At 37.0% G+C, this 21,023-nt stretch overlaps 1 protein-coding gene across 1 annotated transcript in view; it reads left to right on the top strand.

Moving 5' to 3' along the window:
* Positions 1-21,023, top strand: part of LOC109112881 (tight junction protein ZO-1-like) — a 93,978-nt gene that overhangs the window by 57,371 nt on the left and 15,584 nt on the right. Inside the window, 13 exon segments of the mRNA XM_042715626.1 lie at positions 6,873-6,929; positions 7,741-7,865; positions 8,792-8,894; positions 9,778-10,102; positions 11,546-11,652; positions 11,792-11,831; positions 11,834-11,959; positions 12,828-12,963; positions 13,663-13,698; positions 18,073-18,200; positions 18,438-18,543; positions 18,623-18,773; positions 20,705-20,813. Coding sequence (XP_042571560.1) covers positions 6,873-6,929; positions 7,741-7,865; positions 8,792-8,894; positions 9,778-10,102; positions 11,546-11,652; positions 11,792-11,831; positions 11,834-11,959; positions 12,828-12,963; positions 13,663-13,698; positions 18,073-18,200; positions 18,438-18,543; positions 18,623-18,773; positions 20,705-20,813 — 1,549 coding nt within the window.

Raw genomic sequence — 21,023 nt, 5'->3', positions numbered from 1 at the left:
CCAGTGTTCTTTCTGCACCATGAAGATTTGATTGACCAAGGCATAGATAGGTGAATGTGCAAACTGTCCTTCAGGGAACACACATTTAGCATTACAATATGTGCAAACATTGTGTGCATAATGTGTGCATTTATCCAGTATCCATATTACACTATAATTATTATAGGCATAGTGTCCTCTTTGAAAAAAAACATGTGGGGTTCAAACATACAACTTGTCCATTACTAGATGTCTAGATCAGAAATTCCTCTTATGCTCATTCGAATTCCAATTAAACTTCCTGTTGGGTGTCACCAATTCAATTCAGATTCCAAATAGTGCAACAAGTTTTCATTTACTCGAAAATAATGTTTCGGTAATTAGGCTAAATTTGGGTATTTGGTAATTGATCTTTTAATGCTATTTGTGGTGTTGTGTTCTTAGTTGATAAATTGAAGAAGTTGTAATAGTAGGCTTTTCAGCGACAGGTCGCCTCTTGGTATTTCGGCTGGGAAAAATTGGACATATTACTTCTCTTCCATCATTTTTAGTATGTGCAGTATTGAACGTGAGGTGGAGCTGTGGTATCAAAGTCCCGCCCAAACTCTTGCAGTTCCAGTCGCAACTTCAGATGGTGTTTCGGCTTCACTTTTCAGGATGTGTGCAGCCCACTTGGTCAAAACGCATCATTGGATAGGTACCAATTAAACAGCACTTTTTAAGTCAATGATTTTGATATTTTTGGTATTTGCTATCGCTAATTGCAACTTATGAATTGAATGGGATCAAATTCATTTAAGTATTTCTCAACCATGATTTTTACACTAGAGAAACAAGTTCAAAATAAACTTTTATTTACATTGTAAGCTGTTGTCTTGTCTATCACAAGCTAATACTTTGGTTACATGGCAAACAACAACTCTTAGGATAATGCTTCAAAAACACCCCAAAAGCCGTCTTCAGCAAATTACTTGTTTCGTAAGCTTGTCATCACGACTTTCCTCAGATGAGCAATTCTCTACTTGAGCAGGTTGATGAATTGATGCAATGAAGTTTATCTGTAGTGTGGGAATCTTTTGATTGAGGAAATCTGTCAAAATGAATCTGGAGCCCACTGGGCTCTTAGCTTATATGTTTCTACAGTGGCATCAGGACGGTCGTTACAGTCATTCCCATCATGAAGGAATCCTTTTATGACACATGATATGAGGTGTTTGATTGCTGCCTATGGGCATCCTGAAATTTCTGTCATGTTTCATTTTTGACAGTACATGGAGTATAAGTGAAGGTCGACTGAGCTCATTACATACTTGGCAGTTGTTTTATAGTATGGTGAGAAACGGAGTGAGGCTTTAAAAGAAGAAGCCTGTTCTGATATATCATGTTTTGCTTTATCCAGAGCAACTTATTTTACACTAATTTCAAGGACAGTCCCTTTGGAGGAACCTTCCATCACATGCTAATTGCACCATACTAAAGCAGAAACAGCATAACAACAGGAAAAAAAAAAAACACACAGCAACATAACAACCAGATGCCGAAATCTCGGCAACAACTTACTGCTCTGTAAAAGTGACTCAACACACAATTAAAAATTTCCTGGAAGTTACTTGAAGAAGATTGATAGACAAATTATTGGTGTGAGACACACTAGTCAATTATAAAATGAGAGAACCTTCTCTTTCTCTATCACTCCGTCCTTCCTGCTGTCAAGACCAATTAGTGCAAGTAGCTACAGTGCTACAAATCTTTACGTAAACAAACACAACCTCAAAATGCTGCCTCATCAGAAAAAGAAAACAAAGATTTTGCCTCCTTTAGCCAAAGTAAAACAGACCTTTTTTCAGCTAAAGCAGCGTTGTCATGCTTAGTCATGGAACTTGAACACACAGTCAGAGTTTGTTGTGCATTTGTGTTCATTTGAATTTCGGCAGCTGGAAAACCAAACAAAAGTCATGAATGTAACTGTAGAAGTCAGGAGTGGTTTTGCCCAGTCATGTTCTTCCATTAAAAGATGACTGGTGAATCTCTGAAGTGCTTTTAATTTCTGCCGCATGTAAACTTTACTGAAACTTCAGAAGAAACTGTGAACTATGTTGTTTTGTCAAAAGGTGTTATGTGGTCAGTTTTTTTGTTTTTCAGCTGGCCGATGAAAACCATCCATAAATTCTGACGAAATGGTGAAGGGTATGTTGCATCAGCGTTTTTTCGGCGCCGATCAGCCTTAAGATGGGCATAAATCCTCCCAACCCCCTTTTACTCTCTAAAGTGCAAACTTTTTCCAGTCGGGTTTCAGTCGCCCTGCGTTTTGCATTTTTTTTTGTTTATGAATATTTAAGATTGTCCGAAGTGCCGTATTGTGTTCCCCTCAAGTGGGGTTTCTGCTTGTCAGTTGCCGATGTTTTTTTTTTTTTGTGTAAAATTTTATTATGTTGGCTATACAAAGAGGCCTTTGTATTTTCTTTACAGCTTAAATACTTTTAAAGCTGTCTGGGTTAAGACAACAAAGCATTTATACTTTTCTTGATGCTGTGTAATTCCTGTGTTAGTTTCTTTTCGTACCCTCCAATTCTGGAGCTTACCGGCAGCTCACCTAGACCAGCAAGAGGAACAGAGGGAAGAGTAATGTTGTGGTTAACAGGATGAATCCAAATCTCTGTTCAAAACCCAGTAAGCTACCTCACTGTTTTTTGCCTACATATTTAGACGGTAGCATCCTAACCACCACAGAACCTCAGAAGTGAGTGATTTGGAGCTCTGTAACCCCAAATGAATCACGAATGGCATTCATACAGAGAATGTGCCTTTTTATGCCTTAAAGGCATAGTTCCCCAAAAAGAAAAAAAACCTTCATGTTGTTGCAGGCCATATGACTGACTTTCTTCTGGAGAACTTTAAAGAAAATATTTTGAAGAATGTTTCAAAATCATATTGGAGCCCATTGACTTTCTCTGTATGGACAGAAAAAACGTTTTTGAATCACTTATTTTGAGTAAATTATGATACAAGTTTCTATTTTTTGGTGAACTATCCCTTTAAAATGCTGCCTCCGAGTAAGTAATGCATCTTCGTGAAGACAAATAAACATGTGAATCCTCGCTGGATTACTGTCTCCCTGTGCTGTTTGGTTTCTTGTACGGTAGATTTCTACGTTTCAGCCTGTTGTTCCGTAAACTGACTGTCTAATGCCCCGGACGGCAGATCTGAGAGATCTCGAGCGCGCTCGTGCAACGCAAGTAGCATTAGTTACAGAACCATCTCTGTTGGAAGCACTGAACGTTTACAATTTTTAACATTCAACAAGGGAGAGAGGAGTAGATTGTACAAGAGGCAGATGGAATTTGTAATCCACTTCCTTCCACGTGATGTAATGGGCTTGTTGGCTGCGGAGGGAATGAACACAGTGATTTGGAGTCACTGACTGAATCTGAGTGGGCTGAGTGACGTCCCAGTTGGCTAAAAGGAGCGGTTGTGCTCACAAAAACACAGATTTGATTCTAGCTTACGTCATGTCCTGATATGAAATCTCTCTTGTAGTCGTCTTTCCTTAACTATCAACTATGAGCTTGAATCATTTTGAAGGATTAGTCTGGCTTTTGGTTTGAATTTAATAATTTTCTCTATTCACATTCAGTTGCTGTGATCTGCTGCATTGCAGGCTCATGAATTGCACTGCATTAAAATTTACAGTACATTAGATTCAAGGTATATAGTTTCATCAGTTCATGCATTCCATTCATACTTTGTCTAATTTTCAGAACCCATGTTATGCACATTTTATTTGTTTGAAAATAGGGTAATATTGTGAAATATTATTACGATGTAAAATTACTGTTTTTAATTTTATTATATTTTAAAACATAATTTATTCCCATGGTGTAAAGCTGAATTTTCAGCATCATTACTCCAGTCTTCAGTGTCACATGATCCTTCAGAAATCATTCTAATATGCTGATTTGCAGCTCAGGAAACATTTCCTATTATCATCAATGTTGGATTCAGTTGTGCTGCTTTCTTAAAATGTATCTACATTGCTAAAATCTTTCATTTGAGCGCTGCTGCTAGATTGTAGTTGATTTGACTAGTTGGCTTCATTTATTTGCATCACAAAAAATGAATATGGCATCTATCCCAACTAAAGTCATTCTTTTTTTAGTATAGTTTTGTCTAGCTTATGTTTTCGTACAGCACCATGCCGCTGAGAGTAGCTGTGGCTTTAACAAGCCTCGTAGAGATGCAGGATATGTTAATAGCACCCGATCGATCCCAGCAGCTCCTCATTGCCATGCAGGGCACAGGTGAAGGGTTGAGCTTGCAGTAATTGTCCCCTAGGTCAGCACATTTCCCACAACGCACTGCCCTCAGATTCTCTCTCCTCCCTCCTTCCCTATTATTTCTTGCTGTGGGTTTTATATTAATTCCTGGCCCGTCAGTCATGTTTCATTACACTATAATCGACAGACGGAGCTTGTTTGGCTGATGTGCTGACATTACGAGAGCGGAATATTACAGACCACAAATATGGATGGTAAATAAAAGACCACAAAGTGTATCATCCTGCTCTGTAGACGCTACAAAAAGATAGCAGAGTTTTGACGAATGAGTCCCTCTCGTCAACAGACTTCATTCGGTCAGATAAGCAGGCTAGTCGAAGCAAAACTGCTTGACCTTCAGAATTCATTCGTGGGCGCTTTATAAAACGCAGTTGAGATTAAAGGGATCAGAGTGCTGTTGAGTTACAGCCGTTTTTTAGCCTTTGCAAGAGAGCGATAACCATAACTCTTGCTGTCAGATCGATCTGTTTAACTAGCTGTGCGCTAACAAGATGTGTGTGGTTTGGGACGGGCCCGATGTGAAGAGAGCTCACAGCTGTGAAGCGGATGAGACCGGAGTTATTATCTGCGAGGTCAAAGGCACCAGACAGATGGACTGAGACTTGATCTCTCAGCTCGTGAAGATGTGACACGGAGACGTCATTCATTCTTCCTCTATCACCGTGAGGTCAGGAGCCAGTCGTTTGGGCTTCACACAGAAGGCCATCAACCTCTCATCTCATTTCCATTTGTTACAAAAAACTTCTCCATTTAAATCTCCAAAGCTCCTCGTCTCATACTGTATCTGTGGATTTGCAGACACACGCCTTACTGTTGCATGCTGAAAATTGTCCTGTGGGTGTTTGGGATCATTTAATACTGTAAAGCCTGAATTATATTCAGAATTTTTGTGTGTGTGTCTCATATTTGAGCCATTAGACTTTAATGGTAATTTATTGATGAATTAAATAATGCTGTTTATTGTGGTTTATTACTATATTTTATACAGTGTTGTTATCATTCTTTAAAGAAATTAAAATAAAGTGGAAATATAACAAGTATAAATATTGCATTATATAGTAAATAAAACAGTTGTATTGTGAAATTGTTACTCATTTTCAGTATCAGTTCCTCATCTAATGCTTAGCCTACTTTCTTTAAAATCTATAAATTAGATTAAAATAGCAGATTAAAAAAATAAAAATATGACGTTTGCAACCAATTGAAGTCATTTTAAGTTGAAGTACTAAAATGACCAAACTAAAGCTGAAATAAAAATAAAGCTAAATAGAATTTAAAAAATAATAGAAATTGGCACATAATAAAATTACTAAAACGTAAACTAATATTAAAATGAAAACTGAAAATGTAAAAATAGAAACTTATTCAAAATGAACAAAGTGCTATAATAGTATGTAAATAATACTGTAAGTGTATAAGTAATTGTTTTTATGTAATGGGATTTTTTTTAGTATTAGAATAATATTTTTAATATTATAAAATATTTTTCCCTTGTTAGTTGATTTTATCTCGATTCTTAGTATATATGTTCTCATTTTTTTTTTTGTAAACATTTGAGTCTAATTGGCTACAGTTGACATGAGAATTTTTATTATTATTGCTTATTTTAACTTTGTGTGTTAATATGGCTTATTAAAACAATTTTTGTCCCTCCCAAAACATACAGTAAATCCTTGTAAATTTAAAATTAAACGTGGTATTCTTCACAATGACAGATTTCATCTTTAGTGAAATGAAGAATCTCGTATGAGGAGAGTGTGAAGAATCGCTATGAATAGACGAGTGTGTGTGTGTGTGTGTGTGTGTGTGTGTGTGAAGGGGTGGATATCCTGCCAGGTGCTGTCTCCGGCCCCTGACACCACTGACATTCCTCATCCTTCAAGGATTTCCTCACTTAAGGTCTTGCCACCGGGCGTGATTGAGTGGGCAGCACAGTTTCTAGAGCTACAACCCACAATCCTTCATGCTCACAGTTTAAACCCTCCACTTCACCCTGCTGCTGTTTATTTTGTGGTAACAACCATTATCACTGGCATACAACTACGTGTGATTAGATCGTGGCAGTTTTTCCCAGTAATCTTATTTTCTAAAGGAGCACAATTGTGCAGCGCTGGTGTTGTTGCCATGACTGTGTGAATCTGCTTTGTGAGGTGACTGCATTGCAGAAGCCATGGAGAAATGAATAAGCCAGTGCTTGTACCTCAGGTAGCTTCGCTGGATGTCAGCAGAGACATCTTTCCCCGTCCTTTCTTCTCCTCAAGCCTAGAAAGAGGATGCACCACCTTTGTTGTTTCCTTGTCTGTTACATAACATGTAGGAAGATCATTTACACTCTAGGGATGCTTTTATGGATGTTACGCGCTGAGACCCTTTCAAAGACATTTCTGAATGTGTGTGTGACTCGCTTGATTTTAATGAATGCATCTGCATCCTTTAGGCCGCGTGGGAATGTAACCAATTAACCTTGTTGATGGTAATCTACCGATTTGTGTGATTCTCTATTAATCTCTTTCATTCTGTTAATTGTTTGTTTGTTTTTCCTCCTTTCTCTCAATACAGAGTGCAGCAATGGATGAGACGGTAATATGGGAACAGCACACTGTAACTCTACACAGGGTGAGAATTTAATCGTCTCTGTTGATATGTGAATCATTCAGAGGATATTATCTTGTTTTGCTTGTCAGTGAATATCTTGTTTATATTTTATATGATTTATGATGTACGTGTTTTATTGCATTCCATTAACAGGATATTTTGCTTGATTTAAAGACCTCATGAAATCAAGACTCAAAGTAACAAGTCATGGTTGCAACTTTGATGTGAACTATAACCTTTGGCTAAAATCAAGTAAATGCTGTCCAAGCTTATTTCAATAGGAAATACCTCAAAACAGGAATGAAAGCACTCTTTAAGCTATTTTACAGGGTATTTATGCATAAGCGGTCAAAATCAGGAACAAGATAAAAACACACTTATGAAAAATGTAAAGAGTTTGTCTGGATATTTTGAAATTTTCACGGGACCGCAAAGCAAATGTTTTGAGTTTTACATTATTGGGTTTACACCCTAATGAAAGTTACTAAATATGATTTTTTTTTTCACATTACTTGTAACCCTTTTCTGTTAAAACTGGTGTTCTGTTGCAGAATTAAGGTGGCTTTTGCAGGTTTATTGTATTTTTTTTTCCTCTTTATATCTGTGATAGGATCTTTCTATCTCTCCGCCCTTCTCTGCCCTCTCTCTGTATCTCTCTGCCCATCACATCCCCTCATTTATCTTCCTTCTCTTCTCTTCTCCTCCCACATCTCCCATCTTATCTTGTCATTCTCTCTGTCCCATTCTCTCCCTCTCCAGCTCTTCCTGTGTGATTTGAATGTTTTGGCATCCCTCTCGTCTGTTTGTGAACATGTCGTTGTGTGTCTCGCAGGCTCCGGGGTTTGGCTTCGGGATCGCTATCTCAGGCGGGAGGGATAACCCTCACTTTCAGAGCGGGGAGACGTCCATCGTCATATCTGATGTGCTGAAGGGAGGCCCAGCCGAGGGCCTGCTGCAGTAAGACTCCTCTCTGACCGGCTTTACCATGACAATGCCAATTCAGTTCCAGTTTCATTCCTGACTTTGATGCATTTTGATCAAATCGAATTAAATCCAATATTTAAATAACATGACTGTTTTGATTAAAACACAATTTTTTATCAATTACCCTTAAAAGCGCAATGGGCTATTTCCAACAAGAATACTGATTGATTATTAATGTTCTTGTTAATTTTATTAATTATTAAAAACACTATTAGTTAATTAACTGTTAGCCAGAGTACTAGTAAAAATGCTTTGAATTTGCACTTTTCTAATTTAATACTAATAGTTAATTAAGTTAATCTTTTACTTTTTACTCCCAATTATGCATAAGGTTATTTATCTAATTTGTATAAAAGCATTTGTGTTAAATTAGAAAAGTGCAAATTAAAAGCATTTTCACTAGTACTCTTTAAATGTAAATTTATTCGCATCAAAAACATTTGTATTAAATTTAAAAAGTGCAATTAAAAGCATTTTCAGTACTTTATTTAATTTGTATTGAAACATTGTATTTTTTAAATTTAGCACAAAATGAAAAGCATTTTCACTAGTGGTCTCAGATTTTAACCCCACTGTATATTTATTTTATTTTCATATAAATATATTTTATTTATGGACCGTGGTGAAAGTCTTTATTTCCCAGAATGCTCTAATTACTCAAAAAAAAAAAAAAAAAGAAAAGAAAGAAGAAAGAAAGAAAAAGAAAAAAGGATTCTTTTGTTTATTTAATCTATTATATAATTTATATTTATCAACTTATCTGAAACCCTGATGGAGTTTCTTAACATGTAACCGCATGAGCACACAGGGCTGCTGATCAAGCTTTGCTCCATCTTGTGTTGAGATCAGCTGGAGTGGCACTTTTGCTTACTGCTTCCTGCTCTCTTTGCCCCCGGCAGGGAGAATGACAGAGTGGTGATGGTCAACGCCGTCTCCATGGATAACGTGGATCACGCATATGCAGTGCAACAACTTCGCAAAAGTGGGAAGAATGCAAAAATAGTATGTTTCCCCCTTTTCATTTATTCTTTTACTGTCTCCTCTTGCATTAAGACACAGACTCATCATCCATAGAGGAAAGAATCTCTGATGTGAAAGTAACAATCAAGGCCGTTTACATAGAATGGAAATATATATATAGAGAGAGAGATATTTTTAAAATTGCCTTTTTAGTCAATTATATAATTTGTACTTTTATTAGACATTTGTGTTAAATTAGGAAAGTGCAGATTAATAGTATTTTTACTAGTGCTCTCAGATTGATTGATTTAAACATTTGTGTTAAATTAGGAAAGTGCAGATTGAAAATATTTTGATTATTGGTCTCAGATTTATTTATTTTTACATTTGTGTTAAATTAGGAAAGTGTAAATGAAATAACCCACTTTTATTTATATTGCACTAAAATCCGTTATGTTATGTTAAAATGTTAAATTAGGAAAGTCCATATTGAAAACATTTTCATTAGTGTTCTCAGACTTTATCAATTAATTATTATTATTATTATAATTTTTTTTTTTTTTTTACAAAAATACAAAAAAACACTTTTTTTTTTTACATTTGTGTTAAATTAGGAAAGTGCAAATTAAAAGACCTACTTTTATTTATTTATTTTGCTCCAGAATCCATTACAGAATATTTTAGAGACAAATTAGAGATGCCCAAAAAGTTTCACAAATGGTCGCAGACTTTATTTAGTACAAAAATACATTTTAAAAAATATTTTTAAACATTTCTGTTAAATTAGGAAAATGCAAATAAAACCCACTTTTATTTATTTATTTTTTTTCACAAAAATCCATAAGATAACGTATTGAAGATTTCAAAATGTGCCCAAAAATTGAGATTGTTGCGAATGTTCATGTCTGTTTCTCCCTCTTTCCAGACCATCAGGAGAAAGAGGAAGGTGCAGGTCCCCATGGGGCGCCCGGGTGAACGTGAGACTGTGTCAGAGCATGAAGAGGATGACGACAGCTACGAAGACGAGATCTACGAGGCACGGAGCGGGCCCAGCGCCTACAGCGGGGGCGGAGCCACGGGCCGGAGGAGCGGCAGAGGTGACCGGTTGGGAGGGAGGAGGGACCGAGACAGAGAGCGCAGCGGCTCCAGAGAGAGGAGTCTGTCCCCACGCTCGGACCGCCACTCCGTGTCCTCCAGCCTCCCCCCACGCCCCGCCAAAGTCACCCTCATCAAGTCCCGCAAAAATGAAGGTGAAGATGGCCGCTTCGAACCTGCCGAACGGTGTCGCCCAATCACTTTGTCTTCCAAATTATAACACTGTTGTTGTCAATCAGTTTCACATCACTAAAGGCTCGTTCACACCATGAATGGTAACTATAACGATACCAACTGATGATAAGTGTTCTGTTTATTATAAACTTGCGCTGCGGTTAAAACACTTTGCTTGAGCTCTTTAAAGTCAGTGGATTCTAATTGGCTGTCAATGTTCATCAGCTGGAAAAAATCATTCTGCGAGTGTTTCCAACGATATCATTCCTCTGTGTCATTAGAGTTGTATATGTAGACTTCAGTGCAACTTTATCATTATAATTATCGTCCTTGGTGTGAACAGCCTTAACATGACAAGTTTCCAGCCAGTCTGCCCACAATGAAAGTGAAAATGCTGCCAGTCTGCCCACAATGAAAGTGAAAATGCTGCACAAAACAACAGTCATATATCAATAAATAAAAGTCTAAGACTGAAAAGTCTGTAAATGCTTTTAATTTGCAATTCACTACAAATTGAACAAATTACAATAAAATAAATAAGTCTGACAACTAGTGAAAATGCTTTTAATTTGCACTTTTAAATAAATGAATGCAGTTTCTAGATAATTTAAAATCAAATATACTGAAAAATAAAAACATGATACAATATTTTATATAATCAACTGACTACTTTTTTTTTGTAATTAGAGCATGATCCATAAAATAAGTACATTTAAAATATTTTTAAATAAATTGAATTGAATGTACGGTGGTTTCAAAAGTCTGAAACCACTAGTGAAATTGCATTTTTTGAATTTAAAAATAGTGTTTTAATACAAATTAGATAAAGTCAGAGACCACTAGTAAAAGTGCTTCTAATTTGCATGTTTTCAAATTTAATAATAATATTTTTAATTCAAATGAGAGAAATTAATAAAGTATGAGACCACTTTTGAAAATCCTTTTAAATTCACACTTTTTCGAATTTAATATAAATGTTTTTCAATATAAGAAAATTGATATAAGTTGAATAAAAAGTTGATTTGAATGATTACAATAAAATATATAATTACAAAAATATTTGTTTTAATTTAGAAAGGTGCAAATTAAAAGCATTTTCAGTAGTGCTGTCAGACTTGTGCTGTAAACTTTGCTATTCTCACAGAATTACAACAATTTTTAAAACTTTATCTTTATAGTCATTGATCTTAGTCTGAACAGGCCTTAACACAACGTGACAAGTTTCCTGCTGTTTATTCTAAAATTACAGTGAAATTACAGTGTTGCACGATATAACATAATCACATCCAGTCAGAACACAGTTGACGATCGACGTTTAAGCCCCAGTGACATTTTGCTGTATGCAGGTTTCCATCAGAAAAAATGCATCATTATAGCTAACATATACTAACATGGTGTATGTGTTTCTGCGGTTTACTCTGTAGCAGAATACGGGCTTCGCCTGGCCAGCCACATCTTCGTAAAGGACATTTCCCCCGAGAGCCTGGCAGCCCGAGACGGAAACATACAGGAGGGAGACGTAGTGCTCAAGGTAAGATAAATGAGCACCTGTAGGGGAGGGGAAACAGATGGAAGGAGTGACTGAAGTGGCATATTTACTGATGTGACGAATTATGAACGAATGGAGATGTATGGTGTTGTTGACATCTTTTAGTTTAATCTTCTTCTAGATTAATGGCACGGTGACTGAGAATCTGTCCCTGATCGATGCTAAAAACTGATAGAGAGGTCAAAGGGCAAGCTGAAGATGGTGGTGCAGAGAGACGAGAGGGCGACGCTGCTCAATATCCCAGACATGGATGACAGCATACCTTCAGCTAATGCCTCTGACAGAGATGGTGAGAGAGTCTCACATTAAAATGGATTTGATTCATTCTGTTCAGTCACACATTCTAGAAGAGCTGGGTGATAAAATGATAACCGTAATTATCGTGACATAATTTTCCTCTATAAAATAAGAAGAGTTCGATATAATGTTTATGCGGCAAAAGGGATCAAACAGAGCTACTCATTTGAACTATTTTCAAATAATTTTAATTTTGTTGAAAATTTTACTAAACCAAATGTTTAATTTTTTTCTTACCATACAATTATTTATTTTTTGTTTTGTGACTGTTAACTAAAACTGAAACTTGTAAAAATCATTGAAAATGAAACTAAAATAAAATTAATTATAAATATGAGATTAAAGACTTATAAAAATTATAAATGTTGGCTTGGCAACTAACTGAAATAAAACAAGTTGAAGTACTAAAATTATTAAATCTTTTAAAGTGTTATTAAAATTATAAATGTTGGCTTGGCAACTAACTGAAATCAATATATATATATAACTATATATATATATATATATATATATATATTATATATATATGTGTGTGTGTGTGTGTGTATAAATTATCATTAATAATGACCAAAGCACACAACAGCATTACTAAAACTTATTAGATAAAAATAAATAAATAAATAATGTCTTGTTTTAAGGATGTTTAAAATTGTTTGGAAACAAGACAAAATACTAATTGAATTATTTTGTGATTTAAAAAAAAAAATATATATATATATAATTAAAAAAATTTGTTGTTGTTGTTACTGAGAAACGAGAAAAAATACAAATTGAATAATTTTGTGATTAAAATTGTTTTTATTTTAACATAACACCTGTAATGGTGTGAAATCATCTGATCTTTTTGTTAGATATTTCAGACATCCACTCCGTGGCCTCCGATCATTCCAACCGATCCCACGAGCGGAAGAGGAGCAGCCGCTCTCGTTCTCCAGACCGCTGCTCCGAGCCTTCGGACCACTCTAGACACTCTCCGCCACAGATCAGCAATGGCAGGTCAGACACCCTTGCTGTTTTTCTCAATTTCTTTGGTTGCTGCCACACAAGATATTTTAGTAAACATGAAATCAGGGGTCTGATTCACGTGACATAAATGTACCATTTTTCAGAGCCAGATGATCTCCAAATAGTTGGTTTTCGAGGTTTTTCACCTCAATTTTTAGGTCCTCCAGTCTTCATAATATTCAACAGATTGAGGTGTATATCAGCTTCAAGAGCTAAAGTTGCAGGCCTGCTCACCGCTGATATGAGAACAAGCATATGAGAGAAGCCTCTGTCAGACGGTACCGCAGCGCTTGACAAAACGCTCCTGTAAATTGGAAGTGTCCTAGATAGATAAACCAGGGTGTGACAGCAGTAGAGGAAGGGAGGAATTTCATCTCCCTGCAAATGTGTCAACCTCCTAAATGAAACCCTAAATTTAAAGATGAAGTGTGTCATTTTTTCGGCTGTAAAATACTTGGAACTTGACTTATGTAGAGACTAAACTCTCTAGCACTATGAAAACAGGCTCCGTTTGTTTCTTTGAGCAACCCAATAGACATCTTTAGGCTCCAGTTAGGGTTACTTACTGTTATCGAACAATTGCATATAAGATATGTTTTAGGTGAAGAAATTACACCCTTCCCACAAGCCAGATTTGATCCTCAGATGTGTGTGTTCATGAAGTTTCTTCTGACTCTTGTTTTGAATCAGGGCCGCAGGGCCGACGGCTCAGAGAACCCGGCCAGTGTAAGTGTTTGGGTCCGGTTAATGCAGCGTCCCGAACATAGCTAACCAAACTAACGCTTTTGTGAGCTTTGCACTAAAGCATGTGACGTGGGCGTTTCTCAAAGTGGTGTAACCCAATGTGTGTTGTGTGCTGAAATGGTGTTTTACCTGAACTACTTTACGTGTTCATTTCATCATCCCGACAGCTCTCCACTCTGGCTGAAGCCCAGCAAACCAACTTGGGCACAGGAAATTCGTTGGTTTGGATGCCCAATCCCAGCATGCATCTGTGACATCAAAGACCCAGACATTCGTTCTCACTTCTCATGCCAATTCAAAGGACTGGTCTCAGCTGTGTGTTACCTCTTTTCTACAGAGCGAAAACTAATATAGGGGTGTCTGTCGAAAAACACAAATACACACATAGACATGTACTGTCAGTTTGGCAGTGCAGGTGAAAACATGCTGCTTTTAACATCTTTTGTAGTAGTTCATCTCTACTTTAGAGAGTTCTCGGTATTACTGGCACATCTGCTCAGCCAACCATCTTTGAAAGTCATCCAATAGGATTGAAGCACCACGTGCACCGTGTGTGAAAATCACCAAAAATTTTAATTTTTGAAGATAGAGGCTGTGTCCTGAAAGCTTAGGAAGCTGCCTTTTTTGCCCCTCAATCCAGCTAGATTGTTGTTGGTTTGAAAACTTTTTGTGGTATGAACGTCATCGCTGAATTCCTGGTTCAGGAATCAATGCGTTTAACGAACTGGAACTGGAAGCGTGAAATACAAGATGTAGTTGAACATCCAACTAAAATGTTTCAGACAAAGCATTCCAGTAACAATGTATAAATGTTTTGGTGCAAAGAGTTTTTAGAACTCACAGCAAGTTTTAACAAACATTTGATTAATGTTACTGGAAGACGTTTGTTCACAACTTTGAGAGAACCCAGTTAGACGGGATGTTTGAGAACATGCAGCAGAATTTCCTGTCACACTGAGAACAGAGTAGATAGATGCATATAAATTAAAATCGGTTTATATTTTTGCCTGTCTGCTACCTTCCATGTCACAAATTTGGGTATGTTGGCATTTTTATGGTGCCAACAGCCAGTCAGAGGAGTCATTAGTCACATGACATTTGCTGAACAATTGCCATTGGGAAGTATTGTAGACCTCCTTTGTTTGAACCTTTAAAGAGTGAAGTTTTTCTACTTGCTCTTTCAGAGTCAATTTTAGTGGAAAATAGTGTGGAAAAAGCAGGATTGTTAGTCAAAGAGGAAAGACTGTGCTTTTTAAGATGTCCTACAAAGTTCTTTCCTCCCTTTTCTCTTTCAGTTGAAAACTAGAGAATCACACCAGTGTTTTGAAACTGGTGCATTGCCAAATAAGTAGGATAAACTCCTGAAAGGAAGGACAAAATGTTGTATGATTATGATGTCTGTACAAAATCCAGTCAAACCAAATTAGGTAGATGCTAGGTTGAATTCTACAGGATTTCCGGGAGACGTGCGTGTCGCATTCTTTAATGTTCTGACTGGAAACAAAGATACCGTGACGCCAAACCTCACGAAAGAAGAATGTAAAATATTTAAAGTTCGCGGCACAGAATCCTTAAAATACGTCAGAGAGTTTTGCCCCGAAAACGTGATGCTAAATGAAACGAGCTGTGATTGGTTGTTTGACATGTCAGTCAAACGGCCTCATGGGCGGGCCTTGGCCAATGAAATCTGCCATGGATTCCAGACCTTCAGCTGTCAGTCTGTAGACTAGGTAGATATCAACATGAACATATACTCTTATTCTCAAAACCAGTCATTTGTATACATTTCAGTGTATAAAATAGGACATTTTTATAGTTTTGTATTATTAAAAAATTGGTACTGTTAGGATGGCACTAAATTCCAATGGAAAATTTGGGTCCTGATTAGGGCTGCACAATTAATCGAATTTCTAATTGCAATTACAATTATGGATGCCACAGTTGCGTAATCGTTCAAAGTGGCAATTAATTGTTCAAAGTCCACTTATGTTATTTTGCATGCTTAAGATGCGTTTTCTTTCTTTCTACGTTATCTTAAGGGTTTAATTTTAGTTTTAGTATAACATTATAATACCATTCATATTTTTTACTTTTTTATCATTTAAAGAAGAAACCATGTATAGTTGACTTTTGAGGCATAATACTATAGAAAAGCACTAAAAGTGTTTCAGTTTGAGGGTTTAGGCGCTTGTTTGTTTTCATATAAAAATACGGAATGCAGTTGCATCAAACAATGGAATAAAAAAAATCATTCAATGTGATAACCGTTAATAATCGCAATCGTAATTACTAATCGCAATTACAATTTCAAGGGAATAATCGACAATTATGATTTTTGTCATAAATCGTGCAGCCCTACTGATTCAAAACCAGTTGGAGAACTACTGAATTACACAACTTCCTGCAGACCAAAATACTCATCACATTTCCTCATAAATCGTGCAGCCCTACTGATTCAAAACCAGTTGGAGAACTACTGAATTACACTATAGTTCGTTTCGAAATAGAGCATAATTCAGGTAACCGCAAGTCGTGCCGCACAGTTTCCTGCTGGCAGCCTGCAGATATGGACAGTTTCTGCAGTCCGTAGACATCGCTAGCTATTGTTTACCATGACAATCATCTTTGACCACATGCCGATTTTTTGGAGTGCCTAAACTCATTGGCGGTGGTGCACCTGGAGTCCTTTTTTCTTTTTCTTTTTTTTTTTTGTCTATTACTTTAGTTCAGATGGGATGTGCTGTGTTTAGTATAGTAAAGGAGATGAGAAGCACAGCTGTGACCTTCAAGACTACCTAGCTGCCCTTGCCACACAACATCCTCCCTCTCTCCCCATCTACCTCGCTCTCATCTGCCATTTGTCTTTCAGTGTAAACAGTGTTTTATGGGTTGTGTGTTTAGACTTGATAGTGTGGAAAAAGCAGTGTTGTTTTTGGTTGTCCTGCTGAGAGCAGAGCATGCATTAATCATCAAAAGCTTTAACCGAACAGCACAAAAGCTCATTTCATTCCGCACTGTACCATATATTTTCAGTGTCTTGTATACAGATGTATTATTGATTGTACTTTTCACTTACGGCCTGAAACATACTCTTCTAAGTACGTGAAGTAGCAATGGGCGCTTTCGAAACACTGCTTTGTGAAGCTTCGAAACTTTTGCAAATCATTTGTTTTGAATCAATGATTCGGAGTATGGCGCAAACTGTCAAAGTCACATTATTTCAGTAATTGAGGCTTCATTATGTAATAGCTGTTTTAGAATACTTTGAAATTTCGGTGGTATTTCAGGGGTACGGCGGGTATTTTGTTGTATTTATACTGTTCTGACCAGCAGGCATCACCAACATGTGGCTTTTCAAATGCTTTGAAGACAGTGAATCATTTGGAAAGCAATTGTTTCAATAGATTTCAAGTTTTGAAAAGCTTTCTTTCTCTAATGTAAATGCAAACACATTGCATTCTCAGCGTCGCCACAAGGGGCACTATAATGGATATTTGTGTAAATGTCGGTTTTCTCTTCCAGGCTGACTATTGTCATGGTGGAGCAACAGATCTTGCCGAGCAATGTAGTTGAATTTGACTGGTTTAATAGCACAGTTATATGATGTTATTGCCCCCTGGAGTACTTGGGTTTGTTAACGTCAAAATAGCACAAGGTTGCGAATTAAGTAACCAAACCACATTGTTCGTCATTCAAGCGTTCACAGCTGTGTTTGGGTACTTATGTTGAGAATGTTTCTGGCCTTAGGAGGAAATGTAAAAACCTTATTCACTGGTTTGTTTCAGTTATCACTCACAAGTTTTCGAGTAGTGTGTTTATGTAAGTTTTTGTAAGAAAAAGTATTTAGCAAAATACGACTATTTATCAATTAAAATATTTTAAAGTTGTGATAATTTAAGTTGTTTTCAAAAGACTGATTATAACTCAAAATTGATTCATTCAAAAGTGGCAAAAGTCATTATTGTTGTCAATAAGTTATGCAAATTAGTTTTTTAGTAGTATATCATGTAAATGTATAAGTTGGAGTTTGATGCCATCATGATCCTAATTGTTTGTGTCAGATAAACTTACTTTTAAGGCTGTCAAGTTGAAGAAGAATCATTCTGAGAATTGCTTCTTCCAAGTTTTGCGTTGCTTATGGTTCAAAATCACTTCCCTTAAAGTTTCACTTCCAAACAAACTTCTCATATACAATCAACTGATTTAAAATACATTGCGAATCAGTTTGACCAAATCATTAAAAAGAAAGAATAATTCATTCACAGATTTATTACAATAAATCATAACACGACCAATTTTCAGTACGTGTTATTCTAACAGCTTTGCTCAGTGTTGTCCATTTTTCTTCACCCACAGTCACCGAAGCCGTGATGAAGACAGGATCTCAAAGGCTGGGCCGCTTCCCCTACCTGCTAAGATGGTGGAGGAGATGCCGAAAGAGCAGACGGCAGCCAGAGAAGAGAAACATCTCCCCCCTCTGCCAGGTCAGAGGTCACTACACATGATTACACTGTGATCGAACGTACATTATTCTCAGCCTGGGTTTGTGCACAGGCGGTGATGAGCAGCGGGAGTTTGTCAGTTGTGACAGTGTCTTCCCACCTGTTCTGTCCCGCTGGGTGTCTCTGTGACCTCCCAGAGCACGACACGCTCCTGTGGTGTCAATTTGGTGTGTGCGTGTGTGCTTTATTTGAATACTCAGTGTGCCTTGATCTTCTCAGAGCCCAAGCCTGTGTACGCTCAACCCGGCCAGCCTGACGTGGACCTGCCTGTCAGTCCGGCAGACGCCCCAGTGCCCAGCGTCACGCATGATGACAGCATCTTACGGTGCGTGTTACTAACTTGAGTGTTTTAGAGATGTTGAGAATGAAATGTCCTAAATGCATGTTTGTGTGTCCACCCTCAGGCCGAGCATGAAGCTGGTGAAGTTTAAGAAGGGCGAGAGCGTCGGGTTGAGACTCGCTGGCGGGAATGACGTTGGGATATTTGTGGCAGGAGTTTTGGAGGACAGTCCTGCTGCTAAAGAGGGCCTGGAGGAGGGAGACCAGATTCTCAGGGTGAGACATCAATGTTTTGCTTCACTGTAACCTCTTCACTGAGTAATTACTGCAACTTCTGTCTAAAAGCTGTTTGTCTAGGCAGCTATCTATAAAGGGCACTTTGACAGCGGTTAATTCATCAGGTTGCTGTACTTTTGATTGCGAGCGATCCACCAATCAGAGCAGTCATTGTTACTGTGGAAGCGGGAACTCTGGCAAAAGAACTCAACAGTGACTGCCCACTCCCATGAAGCATTGCAAATTCACTCTTAAACAGCTTATAGTGGGGAAAATATTTATGTGATCCCCTGCTGATTTTGTAAGTTTGGCCATTTACAAAGATATAAAGGATCTGTAATTTTTATGGTATGTTTATTTTAATGTATAGAGATAGAATACCAATAAAAAAAATCCAAAAAAAAAACACATTAAATAAAGGTTAGAAATGGATTTGCACTATATATAAATATATATATATATATTTTTTCGCTTCATATGTTGCATTGATTATGCTTGGAGCTGTTTGATTCACGGCTCTTTAGTAAATCTTTAATACTTAAAATAAATGAATAGGAAAAAATTGAATTCTGGAACCATTTTTATAATAACCAGCTTTTATAAAAATATAAATTTTTGTAATATGCACAAAAATACTTGCATTATGCACAGAAAATATATTAAAATACACAATAATATTTGCCTTGGCTGAACCAGTGTTATATTATTAATGTTGAGATACATTTATACAGTAGTTTATCAAGAGTTTTTATTTTTATATTTTCATTTTTTATTTTAATTTCAGTTAAAGTTTTAGTAATTTCATTGTATGTTTTGACATTTTTATTAGTTTTTAATAATTCTACGTAGTTTTATTAATTCTTCATTTCGGTTTTAGTGTAGTTATTGTAGTTAAGTTAAAGTAAATGAAATGTTTTTTATGTGTATTTTATTTCAGTTAATGTTTATTTTATTTCAATTCATTGTTTTTTTTAATGGTTTCCATTTTAGATAACTATAATAACTCTGGGCTGATCTCTCGATTTTCTCTAGATACATTTTTAATAAATAAAATTTATTTATAATGTACACTCCCTTCGACTCCACCATCCACTACCATCTTGGATTTTGAGTTCACCGCATTGCATTCTGGGATTGTCATATCTGCATATAACACGTAATTCTGCCTTAAATTTTTGCCAGTGAGGTGTCTAATGAGGCAGCATAATTTGCTGCCCATTATTTGGAACAGGTTTCAGGTCAGGCAGCCCACAGATGCCTAAAAATGTTGCCTGATGTTTTGTATCATTCATGCTATTGCTGTGTGTGTGTGTGTGTTGTGTGTGTTTGTATTATTCATGCTATTGGTGTGTGTGTGAATGGGTATTTCTATCTGATGTTGATACCTGCCGGGTTTATGCTGAAGTCATTTAATCTCTTACAGTTTTTCAGCAGTTGAGCCTGAAGGTGTTTGTGGTGGCGTTTAGCTCTTGTGATGAATAACTTGAGTGGGACTCTTAAAGGCCTGTGGGTGAAGGGAGATTATGTGTGCCGGCTTTTATAACCTTCTGTTTATGGGCTCTTTAATAGCAGTCCTAGTTTTATGGCGGTTCCCACTTCCCAAATGTCCCTCTCGTGCTGTATAGATGCTGTTAAACCTCAGTGTGTGTGAAGATGTTTGCCTTCTCTTAGGATGGTTTCCCTGGTGACGTTGGTTTCCATCTCCTCACTGCCAAACTCAGCCTCTTTCTCTTCCTCTCTGAGTTTTTCCAACATGCCTATTCTTTATTCAGAACGTTTGTCACCTTCTCTTTCTCACAAACCTCACCACTCACTAGACAATCACATTTTTTCACAAACCTGTCTCAAGAAACATAACTTTCCTCTCATTCAATAGACCCCTTTAGAGAAGGTTTTTTGTTCTGAATGGCTTTTCTCCGAACCCTTATCAGGTAAACAATGTGGATTTTGCAAACATCATCCGTGAGGAGGCAGTGCTGTTTCTGCTGGACCTGCCCAAAGGAGAGGAGGTCACCATCTTGGCCCAGAAAAAGAAAGATGGTAAGCATGATATGTCAGCTCGTAAAAGTTCCTGTTTGTAAACCATTAAGCCCAAAGTATACTTTGGCAATCTGCTTCCTGTCCAGGCCATGCGTCGGCATGACGCAAAAATCAAAAGTGTCCCGCGCACACTGTCCATAAGTAAACTCAAGCCTTTATGCTTTACTAGTGTATTACATGATACATACCTGGAATCTGTGACTTTATTTA

Source organism: Cyprinus carpio, chromosome A25 (genome assembly GCF_018340385.1).
Source record: "Cyprinus carpio isolate SPL01 chromosome A25, ASM1834038v1, whole genome shotgun sequence".
Lineage (NCBI taxonomy): Eukaryota > Metazoa > Chordata > Actinopteri > Cypriniformes > Cyprinidae > Cyprinus > Cyprinus carpio.
Note: the sequence above shows the minus strand (reverse complement) of the source record. Positions and strands in the feature narration are given on the sequence as shown.